The sequence below is a fragment of the Protomyctophum bolini genome (assembly GCF_963924005.1).
Source record: "Protomyctophum bolini genome assembly, chromosome: 1".
Lineage (NCBI taxonomy): Eukaryota > Metazoa > Chordata > Actinopteri > Myctophiformes > Myctophidae > Protomyctophum > Protomyctophum bolini.
This window is the reverse complement of record NC_137862.1, coordinates 45,651,760-45,670,332: the sequence shown is the minus strand read 5'-3', so window position 1 is coordinate 45,670,332 and position 18,573 is coordinate 45,651,760. Positions and strand designations below refer to the sequence as shown.

At 42.9% G+C, this 18,573-nt stretch overlaps 1 protein-coding gene across 1 annotated transcript in view; it reads left to right on the top strand.

Moving 5' to 3' along the window:
• dbndd1 (dysbindin domain containing 1) overlaps positions 1-18,573 on the top strand; it is a 32,455-nt gene extending 13,882 nt beyond the window's left edge. Inside the window, exons 3-4 of the mRNA XM_080790858.1 lie at positions 4,711-4,848; positions 18,231-18,573. Of these exons, the coding sequence (XP_080646984.1) occupies positions 4,711-4,848; positions 18,231-18,376 (284 nt within the window). The 3' untranslated portion in view covers positions 18,377-18,573. The remainder of the gene's footprint in view (positions 1-4,710; positions 4,849-18,230) is intronic.

Below are 18,573 nucleotides of genomic sequence, written 5' to 3'. Positions count from 1 at the left end.
TCTCCTCCTTTTCTTCTCCCGCCTAATTATGTCATCTTTTTGTAAATGCTCAGATTTTTGTAATTTTAACCAAGAGATTATGTTTAATCCTATTCTCTGTGGACTATAATTACGCTCTGTGACTTTCACACCATTGTACAGGATATTATTACAATTTACACATTTAGCAGACGCTCTTAACAGTGGAATAGCTATATAATGAAACTACACATACAGTATATACTATACTATACTATCCTATACACATATACTATGAAGTGGTGTGACTATACATACAATGCAATTATAGTGCTGTCTCCATAACATGCCATTGCTATAAGTCTGTATAAAATGCTATCCAAGTTTACATACATACAGTGCTATCTAAGGGGCACAACATGGTCAGGGTAAAGATGATGTTTACCTTGCTGTTCTTACATGGCATCAGGTCAAGGTAAAGATGGTGTTTTTAACTTGCTGTGCAAAAAACAGTATAAAATACACCTGGCTGTTCACTTATTCCATAATAGCAATCAGGTGTTGTTGGAACAACATCAGGTTACTATCAGGGTTTAATATTAGAACACAGTGTAAATTTAACCCAATCTGGGCGGAAAGTAACCCCTTTTGGTGTTTTAAGCATTATGTTGTACTTTAGCTATTGGAAAATTTCAGATCTACTATGAGCTTGTAGATCTGCAATTGTTTTTAAATCATGAAAATGTGCCTCAAATCTTTGAATATACATGTATATTCTTACAGAGTGAACGTTTTTAACTCATATCTTTGCTTCTGGGGGAGTCCCTGGAACGACATATTTTCAGATGGCGGTCGGCGGCCAATTACATAATAATTGTTGGGGTCCCTTGCTGGAGGATTGAGCACCACTGATATAGAAACATGGGTTTTTCAGAAAAAGGTCATGATTTAGAAGATTTTTTTTTAAATGTCGACGTCAGGCCTAAATGGGTTAAGATAACAGTCATTATTATGACCAGATCTTATTTTCTCCCAAAGAACCCGAGCTCAAGTGGCTAGTTGATCTCTGATGTCATGCTAATGGGGTGCTTGGTTGTGCTCTGTGGACATGGATGTGAGATTAACTCATGTGAAGAGCCTTCTTTATTGACTATATAGGCTTAATATATACTGCTCACTGAAATAAAGATGTTCTACAGCCTGGTCGTTGTTACACCTTTAAGTTTACACGTTTCCCAGTCGGTACACTTGATTTCATGCTGCATGCAAATGAAAATCATTCATGCTAGTCACATACTCCCTCCCTTCCATTGCCCTTGACTATATGTACTGGCATCACATCTCCAGCTGGGCGTATATAGTTTGGACCCCTCCGGGTCTTCATCATGAGTCCTGATGTAGACCCGGAGGGGTCCAAACCTTGATTCCTGACCATTTCCTAATAAACTACTGGGAGCTTAAAGGACCACTTCACCACTTTTCAACCTATCTTCATATAATAGGTCCTCACTAATAATCATGTTAAAACGGCACGATTTTTTCCTACTCAGTCTGTGTCTCATAGGAGTCTCATAGGAGGGCTGTGGGCAGTTCAGAAACCGGCTGACTGGCTGACTGACTGACTGACTGACTGACTGACTGACTGACTGACTGGCTGAGTGATGAACTACAGTGTCTACCATCCGGTTGGCTTAACAACGGACTAACCAATCACAGAGAATTGAGAGCAATCAAGCAATGGGGTATACAGAAGCCAGCCTCAATACTGTAGCTATAGTCTTATTGTTGATCAACCAATCTCTCCAGGTTATAGACTTCGTTGTAGACTGTAACGTTCTCTGTAAAGCCCTATCCAGGCAGGTTATTATTTCACCAGGCAGAGAAAACAAAACACCACATCAACATCTATCATTTCTTGGAAGGGTCGCTGACCCTTGAGTCTTTGGCACGAAGGTTGTTGCATCATCTCTGGGATATACTGTAGTTATAGAGTGGACTGAAATTGCCCACAATTTTGCACATGACCCACATATATACAATCCAGTCCTTATAGGCTTTGCCCTACCATGTTTAGATTCTATGTGGCTACTTTTTTAGAGTTGTGTTTAGGCAGCACAGAATCTGTTGGTGCTCAGGTGGCACAGGGTACCTCTCTATCATCGTGGAATATATATATGGGATCCAATTCACTACGGTGGTTGCCAAGTATCTATTCCACACAAACACAATTGGCCATGAACGAAGGAGGGAAGCTGGGAGTGGAGGGCAATCGTTGTGCTCTCTGTGCTAGCGACTCCTATAAGTACGGATGGAGCTCATTCATTTCTATTGATAATGAGTACACCTATCGAGCATTTTCTATTATTTTGTGGAAAGACGGGAGATGACAATACATTCTGAACAGAACCAGTATCTTTTACTATAGATACAAATAATCAAGAAACTGGTTAATGTGTGTATACCGTCACTTGAAAAGCATAACTTTGTTTACGCGAGCAGTGCTGGTTGGCAGGTATGAATACACTTTTAGGCCGACACCTCTTGTGTTGATTGTTTAAGCATGACGTCACGGGCCGCTATAACAGGCTTGATAAGCCCAAAGCGTATCGATACCGGCTCTCAATAAGCTTGTTATGGGGGTTTTGTCGGGTATCAGGTTTGGAGCTTGGCATGGCCAGACGTAGATTTATTTCCTATGGTCTCAGACCTCATTAGCAGCAGATTAGTCTATGGTTTCAAGGCTACTATGTCCTCCCAGTGGGGGCTCCTCAGACTTCATTAGCAGGCGAGCAGGGTAAAACAGCAGCAAATGGAAATTGAAACAAAGACTAAACTGGGAGAAATGGGCTAAAAAAACAATCGATATACTATATATATATATATATATATATATATATATATATATATATATATATAAATATTTCGTTTTGCTGCGTGTGGAAAAATGTCAAGATGAAGATACTGTATGACATACTGTAAGAGGCAGAAAAAAAGGAAAGTACTGTATGTTTATCTGTTGATCTGTACAGATCATATGACCTGTGTCAAATGATTGGTGCAATAAAAGGACTGTCTGTCTTTCCAGAATGTTCTACTTTGCGTTCACCACTCTAGTAAAAACAACAACTGAAAAATGAATCTCCCTCTCTTCACAGCAGTGTGTAAATTGTGTAATCTTTCTGTCGGGAGCATGAAGGGAGAAAACTGTCAAGGACAATAGAGCAGAAAAAAACTAACCCTGAAGCATTGTTTAAATAAAAAAAACAAGGCTGACACACAGGGGGGGGGGGGGGGGGGGGGGGGGAGGGAAGCAGCTTTCAACTTGTCATCCATAACCCCCTCTTTTTCTTCACAAATAGAATCCCAACCCACTCAACCCAATGAGACTCTTGCTCTGCCTTTTACTTGCACAGCACGTCCACCGTGCATGAATTCAGACAGGCATCCACTGATGCATACACAACCAAAAATACACTATACCACCAGCCTCAGGCACTGTGGTCCCAATGAGTTCCAGACAACTTCCTTACAGTGGTCTGTGCGTGTGTGTTACCACTAACAGATTACTGTACTGTACACCCCAGCTCTCCCCCCCCCCCATCCCCATAACGGTTCACTCTTACACTGTACAAAAGAGGCAGGTGTGCTTGTGCCTGTGAAAGGTTATATCATATGTTCCACAAAGCACACGTACGGCACAGAGCGGTGTCACTATAGATATGCATTCCACACCTCGCACATATAAAGCAGCGTTTTTGGAATGCTGAGCCAGGCACGCTGCATACCGGTCGGTAACAAGAAACCTGTGCTTTCTCAGTGTAACAGTTTGGGATCTGAGCCCTGCCTGAGCAGGTATTGGATGCTGCAGCAGGAAAACAAACAAAACTCAAGCTGTCCATTGCTAACTCAATGACATCATGCAGACTCAGAGACTCATGTTGAATGCAGGCCACCTTGTTTTGTAGGGAGAAAGAATAAAGCAATGGTTCCCAAACTTTTTCATGTCAAGGACCTCCCAAATTGACACTAATTAGCCTACGGATATGCCAGAGACCCCCATAAGAGAAGATTTTACGGTTCTAGCAGTGATTATCAACCCGTTTAATTTCAAGGACCCCCAGTTTGACATGCATTTAGGCTACGGACCCCCATTTCATGGCATTTCTATCTCTGGGACCCCCAATTTAGATTGTAAAATCAATGTTAATTTAACTCTGAGAGTGTACAAAATTGTACACTCTCAGAGTTACAGACCCATAATGGTCCATTTAGTTCCAAACTATCATTTAGCTGTGGACCCCCTGGAACTCCCTCAGGGACCCCTGGTCCCCGGACCCCACTTTGGGAACCACTGGAATAAAGTTTCCGTTTCCGTTTTGCACCACATTCATTCCTACGTGGTTTGAAATGTTTCATGATTCAAATCAGATTCGCTAAATTATTTTCTCAGTCTGTTCGCTCAGACACCAAATTGAACGCTTTATGCATGCTTTGTTGTGCGGTATAGTGTCACTTGCCAAAAATAGCGGATTTATACAAGCATCACAATGCGGCGTATACAAGGTGAGCGAGGAGGGCAAAACAGCAGCACACAGAAGTGTGTGGAGAGGATTTATGTAAACCTGGTATGAATCTGGGTATGAATTATTTGATCCGCCTTCTTGAGAGTATGTTTCGTTTGTCGGTAGCTGTAGCCTATATCATACTGACCATTTGTTATTACATTTGTTCTTTTTCCCCCCTTGTATACAGAGCCCCTGAGCAGTGTGTCTTCCTTGGAGGTGCACTTTGACCTCCTCGACTTGACAGAGCTGACTGACATGTCAGACCAGGAACTGGCTGAAGTTTTCGCTGACTCCGATGAGGAGAACCACAACGAATCCCCAGCCAGTAAGCCATTCTAACACTCCAAATTCCCTTTGCTGTGTGTGTGTGTGTGTGTGTGTGTGTGTGTGTGTGTGTGTGTGTGTGTGTGTGTGTGTGTGTGTGTGTGTGTGTGTGTGTGTGTCAACAATAAAACAGTGAGCTTAGTACGTAAGTGGTTTTCCCTGAACACACACACACATCACCCGTACCGAATGTGTCATGGATTTGTATCAGCATGCGCATATCACATCTATTGAAGCATGCTGAATAATGACGATAGGGATGTTAGGGAGCTAGATAGATCTTCCCTGTTCCTCGATTTGAGGAGACGTATGGTCCCCTTAGCCAGGGAGCCACAGGGTTCAAAAGGAAACCCAGTGGGAAACTGGACTCCCCAGGCTTCGGCGTCTCATCGGATTGGCCGGATTTGAACGACCTCTGCGTCCAAGCCGGTGTGTCCCTGGAGTGGGCGCGGCCCGACTCTGAGACTGTGGAGGTCTCTGAGAACATAATAACTGACAGTGACCTACAGCGGACACACCCACCTGTTGACAACTATTGATGCCCGGCGGACCCTGTTGGATATGTTCCAACATCGGCAACAACAACACTATGGACTGGACTCAAACTCCAGGAGAAACTGGCTTGCCTTATTCCCCATGCTGACCATTCTGTTTCCCATTCATTTCTAAGGAACACTGCTCTCAATGAGGACATTATCACCTTTACAGTAAAAGCCTACAGATCCTTCCCACCTCATTGCTTGCATCACACCACACTGACCACAGGGCATGTTACAGAAGCCATGTCACACATTCTGAATGACTGTTATGCCTATAAAGGGCTTCACATATAGCACGCCACGACAGAATAGTTGATCTCATAACAAAGGACATATCTAAACATTTTGCACTTTTTGTCTGTGAGAATGTACAAACATTCATGTGTCAAACCTTCCATGTTTCAACTCTGTACTGAAAATCCTGAAATGTTTGCACATCTCTCTGCCAACACACCAGGTGTTGTTGTGGTCAATGAGGAGAAGAGATCAGTTTTCATTCTTGAAGTGGCCTGACTGCACCTTTGATTATAGCTCAGAGGAAGCCTTTATGACCAAAGTCATTAAGTACCAGCCGCTCCTCCAGACCATCATAGAGCTAGGCTATCGGTGCAATATACTTGTGTTTATCGTCGGCAGCCTAGGACACGTACACAGTGTGGTTACCCCTGGAGGGTGTGTGGGTATTTGTCCGGGATTTTCTGATTGCACTCTGTACAGCACCTTGTAAATATTTGTGTCCTTGTATTGTATCTCTTATGTGGACATAAATAAATGATTAAAATGTGTGTGTGTGTGTGTGTGTGTGTGTGTGTGTGTGTGTGTGTGTGTGTGTGTGTGTGTGTGTGTGTGTACATGTGTGTGTGTGTGTGTGTGTGTGTGTGTGTGTGTGTGTTTGTGTGTGCGTGTGTGCGAGAGAGAGAGACACACACACACACACACACACACACACACACACACACACACACACACACAGGAATTGTACTTCCTTATTCACATAATTGTTACTATTTCCATGGCCGTCTACTTTCTACTTCAACCACTTCACTTTCTATATTGAAGTGATTGCTTTGAACTTTTCAAAGCATTAAAGACAATCAGAGACAGTGGCAGTTGAGAGGAATAACCATAAGTGCATACTAATGATCCTTAATGTATATAAATCATGGATAAGTGGTCAGGACAAAAAGGCCTTTTCGGGAAGGCGTCGGAATAAATTGGTTATTCATCTCAATTGTCATATTGACGTAATGCTGCACCGGCCATTATAATATCTAAAAACAGACTGCAGGGAGATTTTTCGAGGCACAGTCCTAGGCATGTTCTGTATCCGACTATCCGCCACTGTTTGGTACCTGTTTTAACAAGGTTTGGATAGCTGTCAGGCAGTGTCTTTATTAAAGTGTTATTGTAAATTGGCATTAGGGAAACCCAGCTCTCATCATGGTATGAAGAAATTAGTTGTCTCCACCAGGCCGAAGGCATGGGGAGAGAGTATGTTTTGCACTCCGTCCGTGTGTGTGTGTGTGTGTGTGTGTGTGTGTGTGTGTGTGTGTCCGTCCGCCCGTCTGTGTACAGCTAATCTCCGGCACCGTTAACCCGGTAGATGCCAAAATGTATTCTGTAGGCCTACATGGCCATATATGGAGCGTGTCTTGAGTGTACAGGGTTTGATGAGGTCAGATCAACATATGGAATGTCATAACCGGTCCCTTTCATGACGTGGTGTGACACGACTGACTGACTGACTGACTGACGGGAAATTCAGGTTTTCATAGTAAACGCGGTAGCAGTTTAAAATAAATAAGTGATGTTGGGTAGTTTTTCCCTTTGAAAGTAAATAAACAAGCCACAGAATAACACAAGGTTCAGTTTTCCTGAAACAAAACGGAGGACAATATTGGAAAGGTGATTATTAGGAAAGCCAGACTGCTAAGAATGTCACAGAAAAAGTGAAACCAAGACTAGTCACTTAAATTTGAATGCACTTGTCCGGAAGGATTTATTAGTTGTCCCGGACAACAGGACAATGTCAAGCCCAAGTATGAAAACTTTTCATATTTCATATTGGGGACATCTAAAATATTCATAAATTTCATATTCATAATATTCATAAAACTAAACATTAAAAGATGTGTGCCCCCTTCGAACATGGTGAGGCGAGTATGTGTCCGTACACAACACATTCATCATAGATTGCCCTTGGGGAGGGGTGCAACAACAGATAAATTATCTTTTAATATAATACTTATATAATATCTGGTAACGTTTATCTGTATAGTATACATGGACTGTGAAGTCCAGTAGGCCTTGACACTTTGACACTCGTCTGTCATTATAGGCGACGAAACAAAAACGAAAATAGCAGCTTCAGAAGCTCACAATGTGTCAATATCTTTGCACAACACCATTGTATGACAAAGTATAAAATAGGGTGTGTGGCTTAAGTGGTTAATCGGACTAGTCTATTATTAAAAATGTATGTGTTTGTGTAAATTTTTTGTGTTGATTGTCGATTAACAAAAAAGTATCGATGGAATAATCACTAAGAAAATGATCAATAGTTGAATTTATAATAATTACATGGGGCCCCAATAAACCAAATTCTTCCACTACACTATGTGTTGCTGCTGTCGAGGGAAACCTCATGTGCCCAAGAGTTTGCAGATCGACAATTTTTTGCTACTTTAGTGTGACATTGTAGTAAGTAGGGCATTAATGACAGAGAAAAACATAAAAAGTTAAAATATGCCAGAAGCATGACAGTATGACCCGTTTGTCACAGCCACAATACAATGGCTCAACTACTCGCCCTCCTCCCAATTAGGCATACTTTCTGCCATGTTTTATTTATGGACCTGGATGCCTCATGCAGCATGCTGGGAGGCAAATCTCACCGCTAACACCGTGCCTTTCTCTCCCCCTGTCAGCCTCCCAGCAGTCACACCATGTGCTTGTGCTCACTGTTTAATCAAAGGCCTGTTATACTTAAATTCTGGTTTCTGGTCCACTACTCTAGTGCTAACCATTTCCCTTATATTGATTCCCTTTTAAATGTCTTGACACTAAGTTGACTATGACCTTTACTACTCCCAGAATGGAGACACGCCTTAACCTCTTCACATTATTCTCTGTAAAAATCAGTATGACAGCCCTCGTGTGTCTCTCTCTCTCTCTCTCTCTCTCTCTCTCTCTCTCTCTCTCTCATATATTTGTGCACACACACCATACCAACAATTACTTCTCTATGGCCTCTATTCCGTCCCTTTCACGTTTCAACAGTTGTTGCATCAACAACCCCCCCCCCAGATGACAGTATTTTTTGTGGAGTGAAAGGATAATGTGAAGACCTATAAATTAGCCTATTAATGGAGTGCATCAAGAGCAGTTGGCTAATACCGTATATACACTCCTGACTGTGATAGCGAGGTGTAAAGGGAGAGATATGTCACGGATTGCCAATAAGGACATCAAGAGGATGAATGAAACAGCGTGAGGTGTGTTGAATGACTGAATCTGCTGCTAATTTGATTGTGGAGGTTAATTATTACTCTGTGCTGCTCAGTGGTAGATTGATAACTAACCCCCTGAGCTCCTGCTTGCTCCGTTTTAGTGACTATACCCCAGGCTATATCCCACAAGTATAATAACAAAACCTTTCTTTAGTACTCTAATTCAACCTTGAGAGGTGATTATGAGCCTGAGCCTGGGGGGGGGGGGGGGGGGGTGTTATTGTCTCCACCAGGCCGAAGGCATGGGGAGAGTATGTTTTGCACTCTGTGGGAGAGTATGTTTTGCACTCTGTGGGAGAGTATGTTTTGCACTCTGTGGGAGAGTATGTTTTGCACGCTTTTTGTTCAAAGCATTTGAACAAAAAGCTTTACATGACATTTTTCACGCTTTCCTACTAGGAATAAATCCCACCCTTTTCACATTGGCCTGTTATAGCGCCACCAACAGGTGGATTTTTGCAAAACACATTTTTGGAACAAAATGCCTCAAATCATCTAATTTCCATCAAAGACAATGGTGGAGACCTGTGCGCCCCGAGGGGCTATAGTCTATAGTCACTTGTATAGTAGGTCTGTCTCCATTAGGACATTTTGTGTTGGGGATTTACAGCTATTATTGCCATTAATTATTTCATTGTTTTTGGCTAAGAACAATGCACAGGGCTTAAATACAGTATACTGAAATATACAAAGAAATTACAAGAAATATTTGCTCAGCTAAATAATTGCGATCTAGCGATTGTTCTAATTGTGACTGGCCTACACTACAGATTGAAGGGACTTGGGGTAAGTTCAGGTCTTCTGAATATATTCAGTTGTACTCTCCCCTCTCAATCAAGGATGTTTGTGTGCATTTATAGATGGTTGGGGTTTAGTGCTAGGTTTGTTTCTGCACTCTGCCTAAATTGCACTACAGATTTTATTTTCCTTGTTAAGAGAAGTGCCCACTAAGGGCTCTATAAAAGATGTGATGGCTCAGGGGATTCATTACCTTTCAGGTTAAAGTAGAAGTGTTTGTTTGGTGTTAATGTTTAACTTTGCATAAAGTACAAAGTTTCCTTTAATACCTTTGAGGCTGAGGGGAAACTTTGTATTATTGGGTAATGGGGAGAACATCGTCCTGAGTGAATTAGAATATAAGGCACCGTCTGACTTCAATGATGTTACGCCCGAGTCTAGGGGAAACTAGGCATACGAATCACGCGCGCAGCCGCGCAGGCGCGCACACACACACACACACGCACACACACACACACACACACACACACACACACACACACACACGAGTCACGCACGCGCGCCAATCCACAGGGAAAATATAAAATGCGACCTCAGGGTTGATGGTTGAGGGTTTTGACAGCATCTTAACTATATTATTTTCATTTGGATTCTGCAGTGCCATGTACTGTAGGTTTCACCCAATTTCTGCTAATTAAATGCATCTTCATCTTTCTGACAGGAGCACGAGTGTGCCAGAACCTGAGCTGGAGTTGTGCATGTTGTGGACATGGTAATTTCTACAGTGTGCCATCATGTCTTCTTAAATATGAAGACAATTAGGCCATCCCTAAGTTATGCAAGGATGTTCTCCTTTTCACGTATGCATGCGCATGCACACACACACACACACATGCGGACACGCGCATACACACACACACACACACACACACACACACACACACACACACACACACACACACACACACACACACACACACACACACACACACACACACACACACACACACACACACACACACACACACACACACACACACACACACACACACACAATTTAGGCTTTTAGCAGATGCTCTTAATCCATGGCGATTTACATTAAGCAAGAACAAAAAAGCATGGCAAATTGGCAATACATAAAAAGTAGTTATCATGAAACATGCGTAAGCTAAGAACGTAACAGTGGAATTACTGGAATATATAATGAAAATATATTATCAACTATACTATAGCCTACTATGCTATACATATGTACTGTACTATTATGTACTATGAAGTGCTATAACTATATATACAATGCAATTCTAGTGCTGTCTACATAACATGCTATAAGTCTGTATCAAATGCTATCTAATCCTACAAAAGGTGCTATTTGCTCCAGCGGTCTGTAAGTGTGGGAAGGTTTTGGCTGTGTGCAGTCAGTGTGTTAACAGAAACTGCTACCTTTACTGGAAAAAGCACAGAGAATCAATTACTATCTGCTAGTGCAGACGGTTTAATGAAAATGCCTGAAGATATTACCTGCTCCCTTTGGAGAATTGACAACCTACACAGTATGTTGGCCCCTTAATTCTGCCAAGCCAAGACAGGGTCCAAATGCACCTGTTGTTGATGTTCCCTTGTTTTCACCCAGTCCATTTGTTTGTTTGTTTGTCTGTTCAAAACATAACTCTAGAACGGATGGATGGATATTCATGAAATTTGGAATGATCAGTAGGCTTCCCTGAAAGAGACCATTCTCTGTTGGGTAACAAAGAAAAGGTCAAAGGTTGCGGTCATGATCAAGGTCATGGTTAAAATAGAGAACAGATGGATGGATGGATGATCATTAAGCTGACACAAAGATATTCACTTATTATATATTCAAAAAGATAAAAGAACAAGGCCACAATCAAGGGCAAGGTCACAATGACATCACTCATTTTTCTGTTCTTTTTTCACCTAAACATCATCATTGAGGGTAGCTACTGGAGACTTGATCACCCCCTGGCTGGGTCGCCTGAGTGAGGGCTATGATGTTGGTAGACCCTGTTGACCTCAGGATACATCACTGAGGATACGTCCCAGTTTCAGCCATGCAATGTATTTTTTAGTTAGTCTTCCTTCAACACCCACATTCCCAGAGCTAAGCAGAATAAATAACCTGCTTTCAACAGGTGGAGAATTGACTGCCGCAATTCAACACCATTTGTCATCCACCTTCTGTTATTATGACTCATCTTAGCTCGATGTTATTTTGCACACTATAATATCGCAGTTTTATTCATACTCTGTTTGAACTTGAAGCACATTCGATCTGGCTGCTGTATTTCTCATAATAGACTACTTCAAACAGTATCCCTCCCTCTGATTTTCCCTTCCCTTTGGACCACCTCCAGCATCCTCTGTCTCAGCCTATAAGCCTCAGGGAGGAGAGGAGTATAAGATAAAGATACAAAATAACATGCCAGATACAATAGGTATCAGGACAGCTAATAGATGACTTTGGAGGATTCTAGATTAGTGGTTCCCAAAGTGGGGTCCGGGGACCCCAGCTAAATGATAGTTTGGAACCAAATGGACCCTTGTAACAGAGAGTGTACAAATGGAACCTATACACTCTCAGAGTTTGTACACTCTCAGACAACATTTGTACACTCTCAGAGTTAAATTAACATTGATTTTACTATATAAATTGTGGTCCCAGAGATAGAAATGCCATTAAATGGAGGTCGGTAGACTAATATCTATGCATGTCGCGACGCAGCAAACGTCGGCACGCAGAAAATTGTGGCTTAAGGCCCAGCTGTTCTGTTACATGTGGAAATGTCCCAGTTCTGTTACGTGTGTAAATGTCCCAGTTGTGTTAAGCGTGGAAATGTCCCTGTTGTGTTACGTGTGGAAATGTCCCTGTTGTGTTACGTGTGGAAATGTCCCTGTTGTGTTGCGTGTGGAAATGTCCCTGTTGTGTTACGTGTGGAAATGTCCCTGTTGTGATTTCACAGCACGCACAAAGGGTAATAACTGTGACATTTCAACATGGCAGCTTTTTCATTATACGTAGATGAAAGTCCTTCACAAAGGCAATGCCACAAAGAACGTGAATTTGTGGCATGCACGTGTGGAGTACAACATGATTGCTTTAAGGTTAAGAATACATGGAAAAGAAACGTGGATTGTTAACCTACGTCTGTGTGCGTGCGTGTCCCGAAACATATCGCTGAATTTAACAATGCACACTCTGGGTGGCCACAGCCATCTGAGATGGGTGGCCACAGCCATCTGAGATGGGTGGCCCAGCCATCTGAGATGGGTGGCCCCAGCCATCTGAGATGGGTGGCCCCAGCCATCTGAGATGGGTGGCCCCAGCCATCTGAGATGGGTGGCCACAGCCATCTGAGATGGGTGGCCCCAGCCATCTGAGATGGGTGGCCCCAGCCACGGGTGGCCGCAGCCATCTGAGATGGGTGGCCCCAGCCATCTGCATTATGTTATGCTTTAGCTGTTGAAAAATAGCAGATCTGCAAGATCATAGCTCATAACTTGTAGGTCTGCTATTTTCGAAAATCGTGAAAATGTGGCGCAAATCTTTGAATATATTTTCTTTCAGAGCGAAAGAAGATCCATCAGTGGGCGCTGGCCCACAGGTGGAGAACCAGTGGACTGTGTGTAAGGGGGGTAGAGCTAGAGAGGTTATCTGAAGGGTGAGGAGGAGTTGGTGGGGGGGGAGCGATGACAGCGCAGCAGGAAGGGAGGAGGGAGCAGGAATGGGTGAGGGAGTTCATTCTTAAGAGTAGGTTCCTGAATAATTCACCTGTCCCTCCATGCTGGATACAAGACAAGGTCTTTTTGATCTGTCCCTGCATTCCATTCCTTTTTTTTTTCGTAAAAAGGAATGCCCTATACTTGATCATACTTCAGCATCACACAAAAGTATAAATAAATAGCAGATCGACAAGCACGAATAATTTGAAACGACAGTTCTGGACATAATGGATTCTATCCGACAGAGACGATCGATATTCAACACAATATATCGTCTCTTTTAAATCTATCATGCTCTCCCTTCTTGGGTCTAAATGGGTTCAATCTCTCATTCTCCCCCTTCTTGCGCTGCCTTGAGTTCATTTCTCTGCTCTCTGTCCCTCTTTATGCATTCAGAACAGCAGTCCAGCAGAAATATACACCCTGAAACAGTCATTCAACATTGAAATCTTTATTGAACACAAGCCGTTTCAGTATATCTCCCTATGTCCATATATGGGCACGTAATGGAGCTAGCGCTATTTTGCGTCGGGCATATCCTATTCATACGTGCTTTGTGCCACATTATCACCCTGACAGATGTAGACAGGGTTGTCACCAGTGTTGCTTTTTTGGCAGCATAGTTTTAGTCTGTCTCTTGAATAGTTTTCATTTAGTTTTAGTCACATTTTAGTCACGTGGAATGTCTTAGTGTTACTCTAGTTTTAGTCGACTAAATATCATACGATTTTAGTCTACTAAATCTACAGGTGATTTAGTCGAACAATTTTTATTTTTGCGGGCCTTGATGCCGTCGTAATGGCTGTATTTTTCACTTGCTGAAAATAGCCGATCTACAAGCTCACAACGCGTCGCGCTGCGCATATGTAGCTATTTTTTACAGTCTATGGTCTCTGGTAGCAGCTGCTAACATTTGTATTAGCTAACGATAACACATTCATTATTCTTCCTGATTGGCGCTGCGACACGTTCTGAACCTGTGAGCTTGTAGAACGGCTATTTTCAGCATGCAACCAAATGTAAAATGACTCTGATGTCTGATCTCTTGTCCACTAGTCCCTTCCTAACATTTATATTTAGTCTTAGTTTTAGTCATCATAGCGTCGTTTCCATTTAGTTTTCGTCAGTGGAAAAAGGTAGTCGACGAACATTTTTCGTCTTAGTTTTATAGTCGACGAAATCAACACTGGTTGTCAGCCCGGCCATTGCAGTCACGACACAGTCCACATGACATATCTACCAGACAGACAAGATACACAAACCACAACTTCAACATGGAACATATACTGCAACCAGTGATCCATCAAGCAGTATTCCACTGACAGTGATCAAGTGGCTGCACTTTGTGCACTCGGATCGTGTTTGAGTCCTTGGGGTTTCACTCTATAGCTCCAACAATACTGTAACCTTGACCTTGAGAAACCCCCCCGGGTGGTTGTCATCAATGTTAGGACCCATATATTCTTTGACTCCAGAGCATGTGATCACGTGTTTCAGTTGTTAACGTATATGTTGAGCTTTGGACCGTTTCATTAAAATGATCTAGACATATTTGAGGGAGGGCAGAATCCAATCCATTTCAAGCATTAGTTTTGCACAAAAAACACTCCTTGGGCTTGTGTGTGCGTGCAATAGGGACTATGGGTATTTAACTTGTTGCTCTAAACATTATTACAGCATTAAATACAAACAAATCCTTCTACCCGGAGCAATATTTTGTGTTCGGTTATCTCTATTTAATTCTGATGACTATTACGCAGGGAATGGCCAATAAGTTGGGTGGTTCTCTGCTTTAAACCCCATTCTGGGCGGGAACCCCTTTTGGTGTTTTAAGCATTATGTTATATACTTTAGCTATTTTTGAAAAATAGCCTCGACGACCTTGTAGGCTCATGCAAATGCTAAAATATGTAATGTGGATAGCATGTTAATGTAGACAGATGCCAGGACATTATTGATCTGAGCATTCTGTCTATAGTGTTCATTGTCTCAATGTACAGATATCCTATACTGTTAGACAGACGATAGGTTCTTATGATTTACTTATGATCCGAGATGACCATTTCTATACATTTGATGCATTAAGTTGTTCTTGCTTATTGTAAGTCGCTCTGGATAAGAGCGCCTGCTAAACGCCTTAATTGTAATTGTAAATGGTAAATTGTAAACGAAGGCTATAGCAAAGGACATTATTGTCATTATATTCTATTTGACATAATCTACACAGAAATCCATGTATGTATACAGTATTGCACACATACTGTACACACACACACACACACACACATGCACACACACACACACACACACACACACACACACACACACACACACACACACACACACACACACACACACACACACACACACACACACATGCGCCACCATCAGCTAAATGACACACAGTAGCCTTTACATCGCAGACTGTAGTCACTCACTGTAGCAGGGACGTGCAGAGAGTGTTAGAGGGGCAGGGGCTGAAATCCCATTAAGAGGGCACTTTTTGACAAAAATTGCTAAAATAGCTGATCTACAGGCTTGAGAGCTTGTAGATCAGCTATTTTAGGGGCACAACCCAGCACTCTTTAGCTAGTGGAGATGCGGTGTGTAACGACATGGATTTTGTTCAAGTCAAAATACCATGTTCAAGTTCAGGAGACTTCGGAGGAAAAAAAGCAATTCTCCTAGAATGCTGGCATGGAAAGGTGTGGCATTTGCATTTCCTCCACTGTAGTAAACATCCGTGGTCTGGAGAGGGGCAGTTGTTTTACAGACGGGTAAAAAGGGCAGGGGCTGAAGCCCCCTTTGGTGTCTATGTGTGCACGCCCCTGGTGTTTTCCCAGACGGTGGACTGGCTACACAACACAACACGGCTACGAGCTGATGGAGGAATCTGTTGGCAGCCAGCCAGCAGCTCAGAAGGAACACTAGTGACTGCACAAAGACAGAGGAGGAGTGATGGTGTGAGAGATGCACAGACACAAGTAATGCAGTGCGTGCGTGCGTGCTGTTTGTGTGTGTCAATGGGAGTGGGAAAGCAAGCATGTGTTGCAGACTAGAGCAGACTGTATCAGTGTGTGTTTGGTGAGGGGATATAGGTGGTGTGTATTTGTGTGTTGTGATTTGCTCGAAGACAATCGTTCAACTTAATGAGCCGTCGATCAAACTACAATTAAGGCAAGGATATTAAAGCGGACTGTGTAAATTTACATTCAAGCAGGGCTACAGCTATCGATTGTCTTCTCAGCGATTGTATCGTTTTATTTTTCAATTCATTGAATAATTGAAAAACATGTTTTTATATATAAAAAAGTATATAGTTCACAGCGTGAGCTGCGTGACACAGCTTGTTTTCACTATTTAAAAAAAAATCTTTTCCAACATATACGCCTATGACATAGCTCAACACAGAGAATAATTATTGACCAATAATTAAATGACTGATTATTATTGATTAGTCAGTTCTGTTGAAGCCCTACAGGTCATTCAGTCTTAATACTATTTGATATTCACCCAGAGAAAGATTAAAGAACAGGCCTTTCAAGATGCTGAGTTTGTCCACTCATTAATACACAGGAGGCTCCATCAGTCTTCTGAGATCAATAACGTCATGTCTCTTTCCCATGCTCGCTCGCTCTCTCCCTCTCTCTCTCACTCTCTCTCCCTCTCCCCCTCTCTCTCTCTCTCTCCCTCTCTCCCTCTCTCTCACTCTCCCTCCCTCTCCCCTCTCTCTCCCTCTCCCCCTCTCTCTCTCCCCCTCTCTCCCTCCCTCTCTCTCTCCCTCTCCCCCTCTCCCCCTCTCTCTCTCTCCCTCTCCCTCTCTCTCCCTCTCTCTCTCTCCCTCTCCCCCCTCTCTCTCCCTCCCTCTCACTCTCTCTCTCCCTGCCCCCCCTCTCCCCCCTCTCCCTCTCTCCCTCTCTCCCTCTCTCTCTCTCTTCTCACTCTGCTGCATCATGCATGCATGTGTGTTGTGTCTGCATGGCTTTTAGGAGATACATTATTCAGACATACTGTAGGCTGTATTATTCAGACATACTGTAGGCTGCCGCTACTGCAAAATCCTGAGTGACCATTTAACTCAGAGTGTACACATTTGAACACGCAGGGTCCCTTTTTTACACTCTTGCAAAAATGACGGCACAATTTGCATTGTACTGATCTGGCATTCTGTTGGCCAGGGCAGAGGACTGACTATAGCCATATTCTGGCCATCTCAAAATAGGCAAACATTTTCTTTAAAACAAGGTGGACATTCCATGGAAAAAGAATATGTTGACATGGCGCATCTAAAGCTCACAATGCATATGTGTTGTTAGTTTGTAGTAGAACACCTATTTTTGGTCATTTGGGGAAAAGGAGGGGGGCCTATTATAGACCCCTGGGTTACTCCATTTAACAAAGTATAGTGTTTAAGTCCTCTATTATATGTGCAGTGAACTGATACAGGAATAGTATGTTGTAATTTAATCATGTCCATTGTCCATGTGGCAATGGTAGACAGTGCCACCAAGTGGTGTTCGGTGGTGGTGACAATTATTAACTCATTTAGACCTAGAAAAATGTCTTCTAAATCCTTCAAGTTCTCCATTTGAACGGGAGAAACTGTAGCAAAGAGTTAGGCAACAGACTAGAGTATTTGGCTATTTGCTTATATGGAAAGTATAACATTTTGGTGTGACGTGAGAACTGTACACTGTGGCCAAACTGGCCATGCTTTGGGTGTGTATGGTATGCAAACGACAATGTGCAGATTGTAATGTATACTGTGTTTCCAAATACTGTATACTGTACACTCGGTGTATATTATGCTTTTGGATTTGTTGCCCATTCGCCGTTGTGTTTCTGGTCCTCAGGTCCCCACCAGCATATGCTGCCCAGAGGGGGATACATGCGCTCCCCCTCATGGACGCGCTGCAGCAAGGTTGACCACCCACGAGAGAGGAAGCACCACAGCGACTCAGACACCACAGAGCCCTCCATGAAGCCCAAGCAGCCATGAGACCCAGCGGGGACACGCACAGCCAGGCCACGCACGGAGAGAGAGGACACAGAGAGAAGACACAGCCAGGCCATACACAGAGAGAAGACACAGCCAGGCCATACACTGAGAGAAGACACAGCCAGGCCATACACCGAGAGAAGACACAGCCAGGCCATACACCGAGAGAAGACACAGCCAGGCCATACACCGAGAGA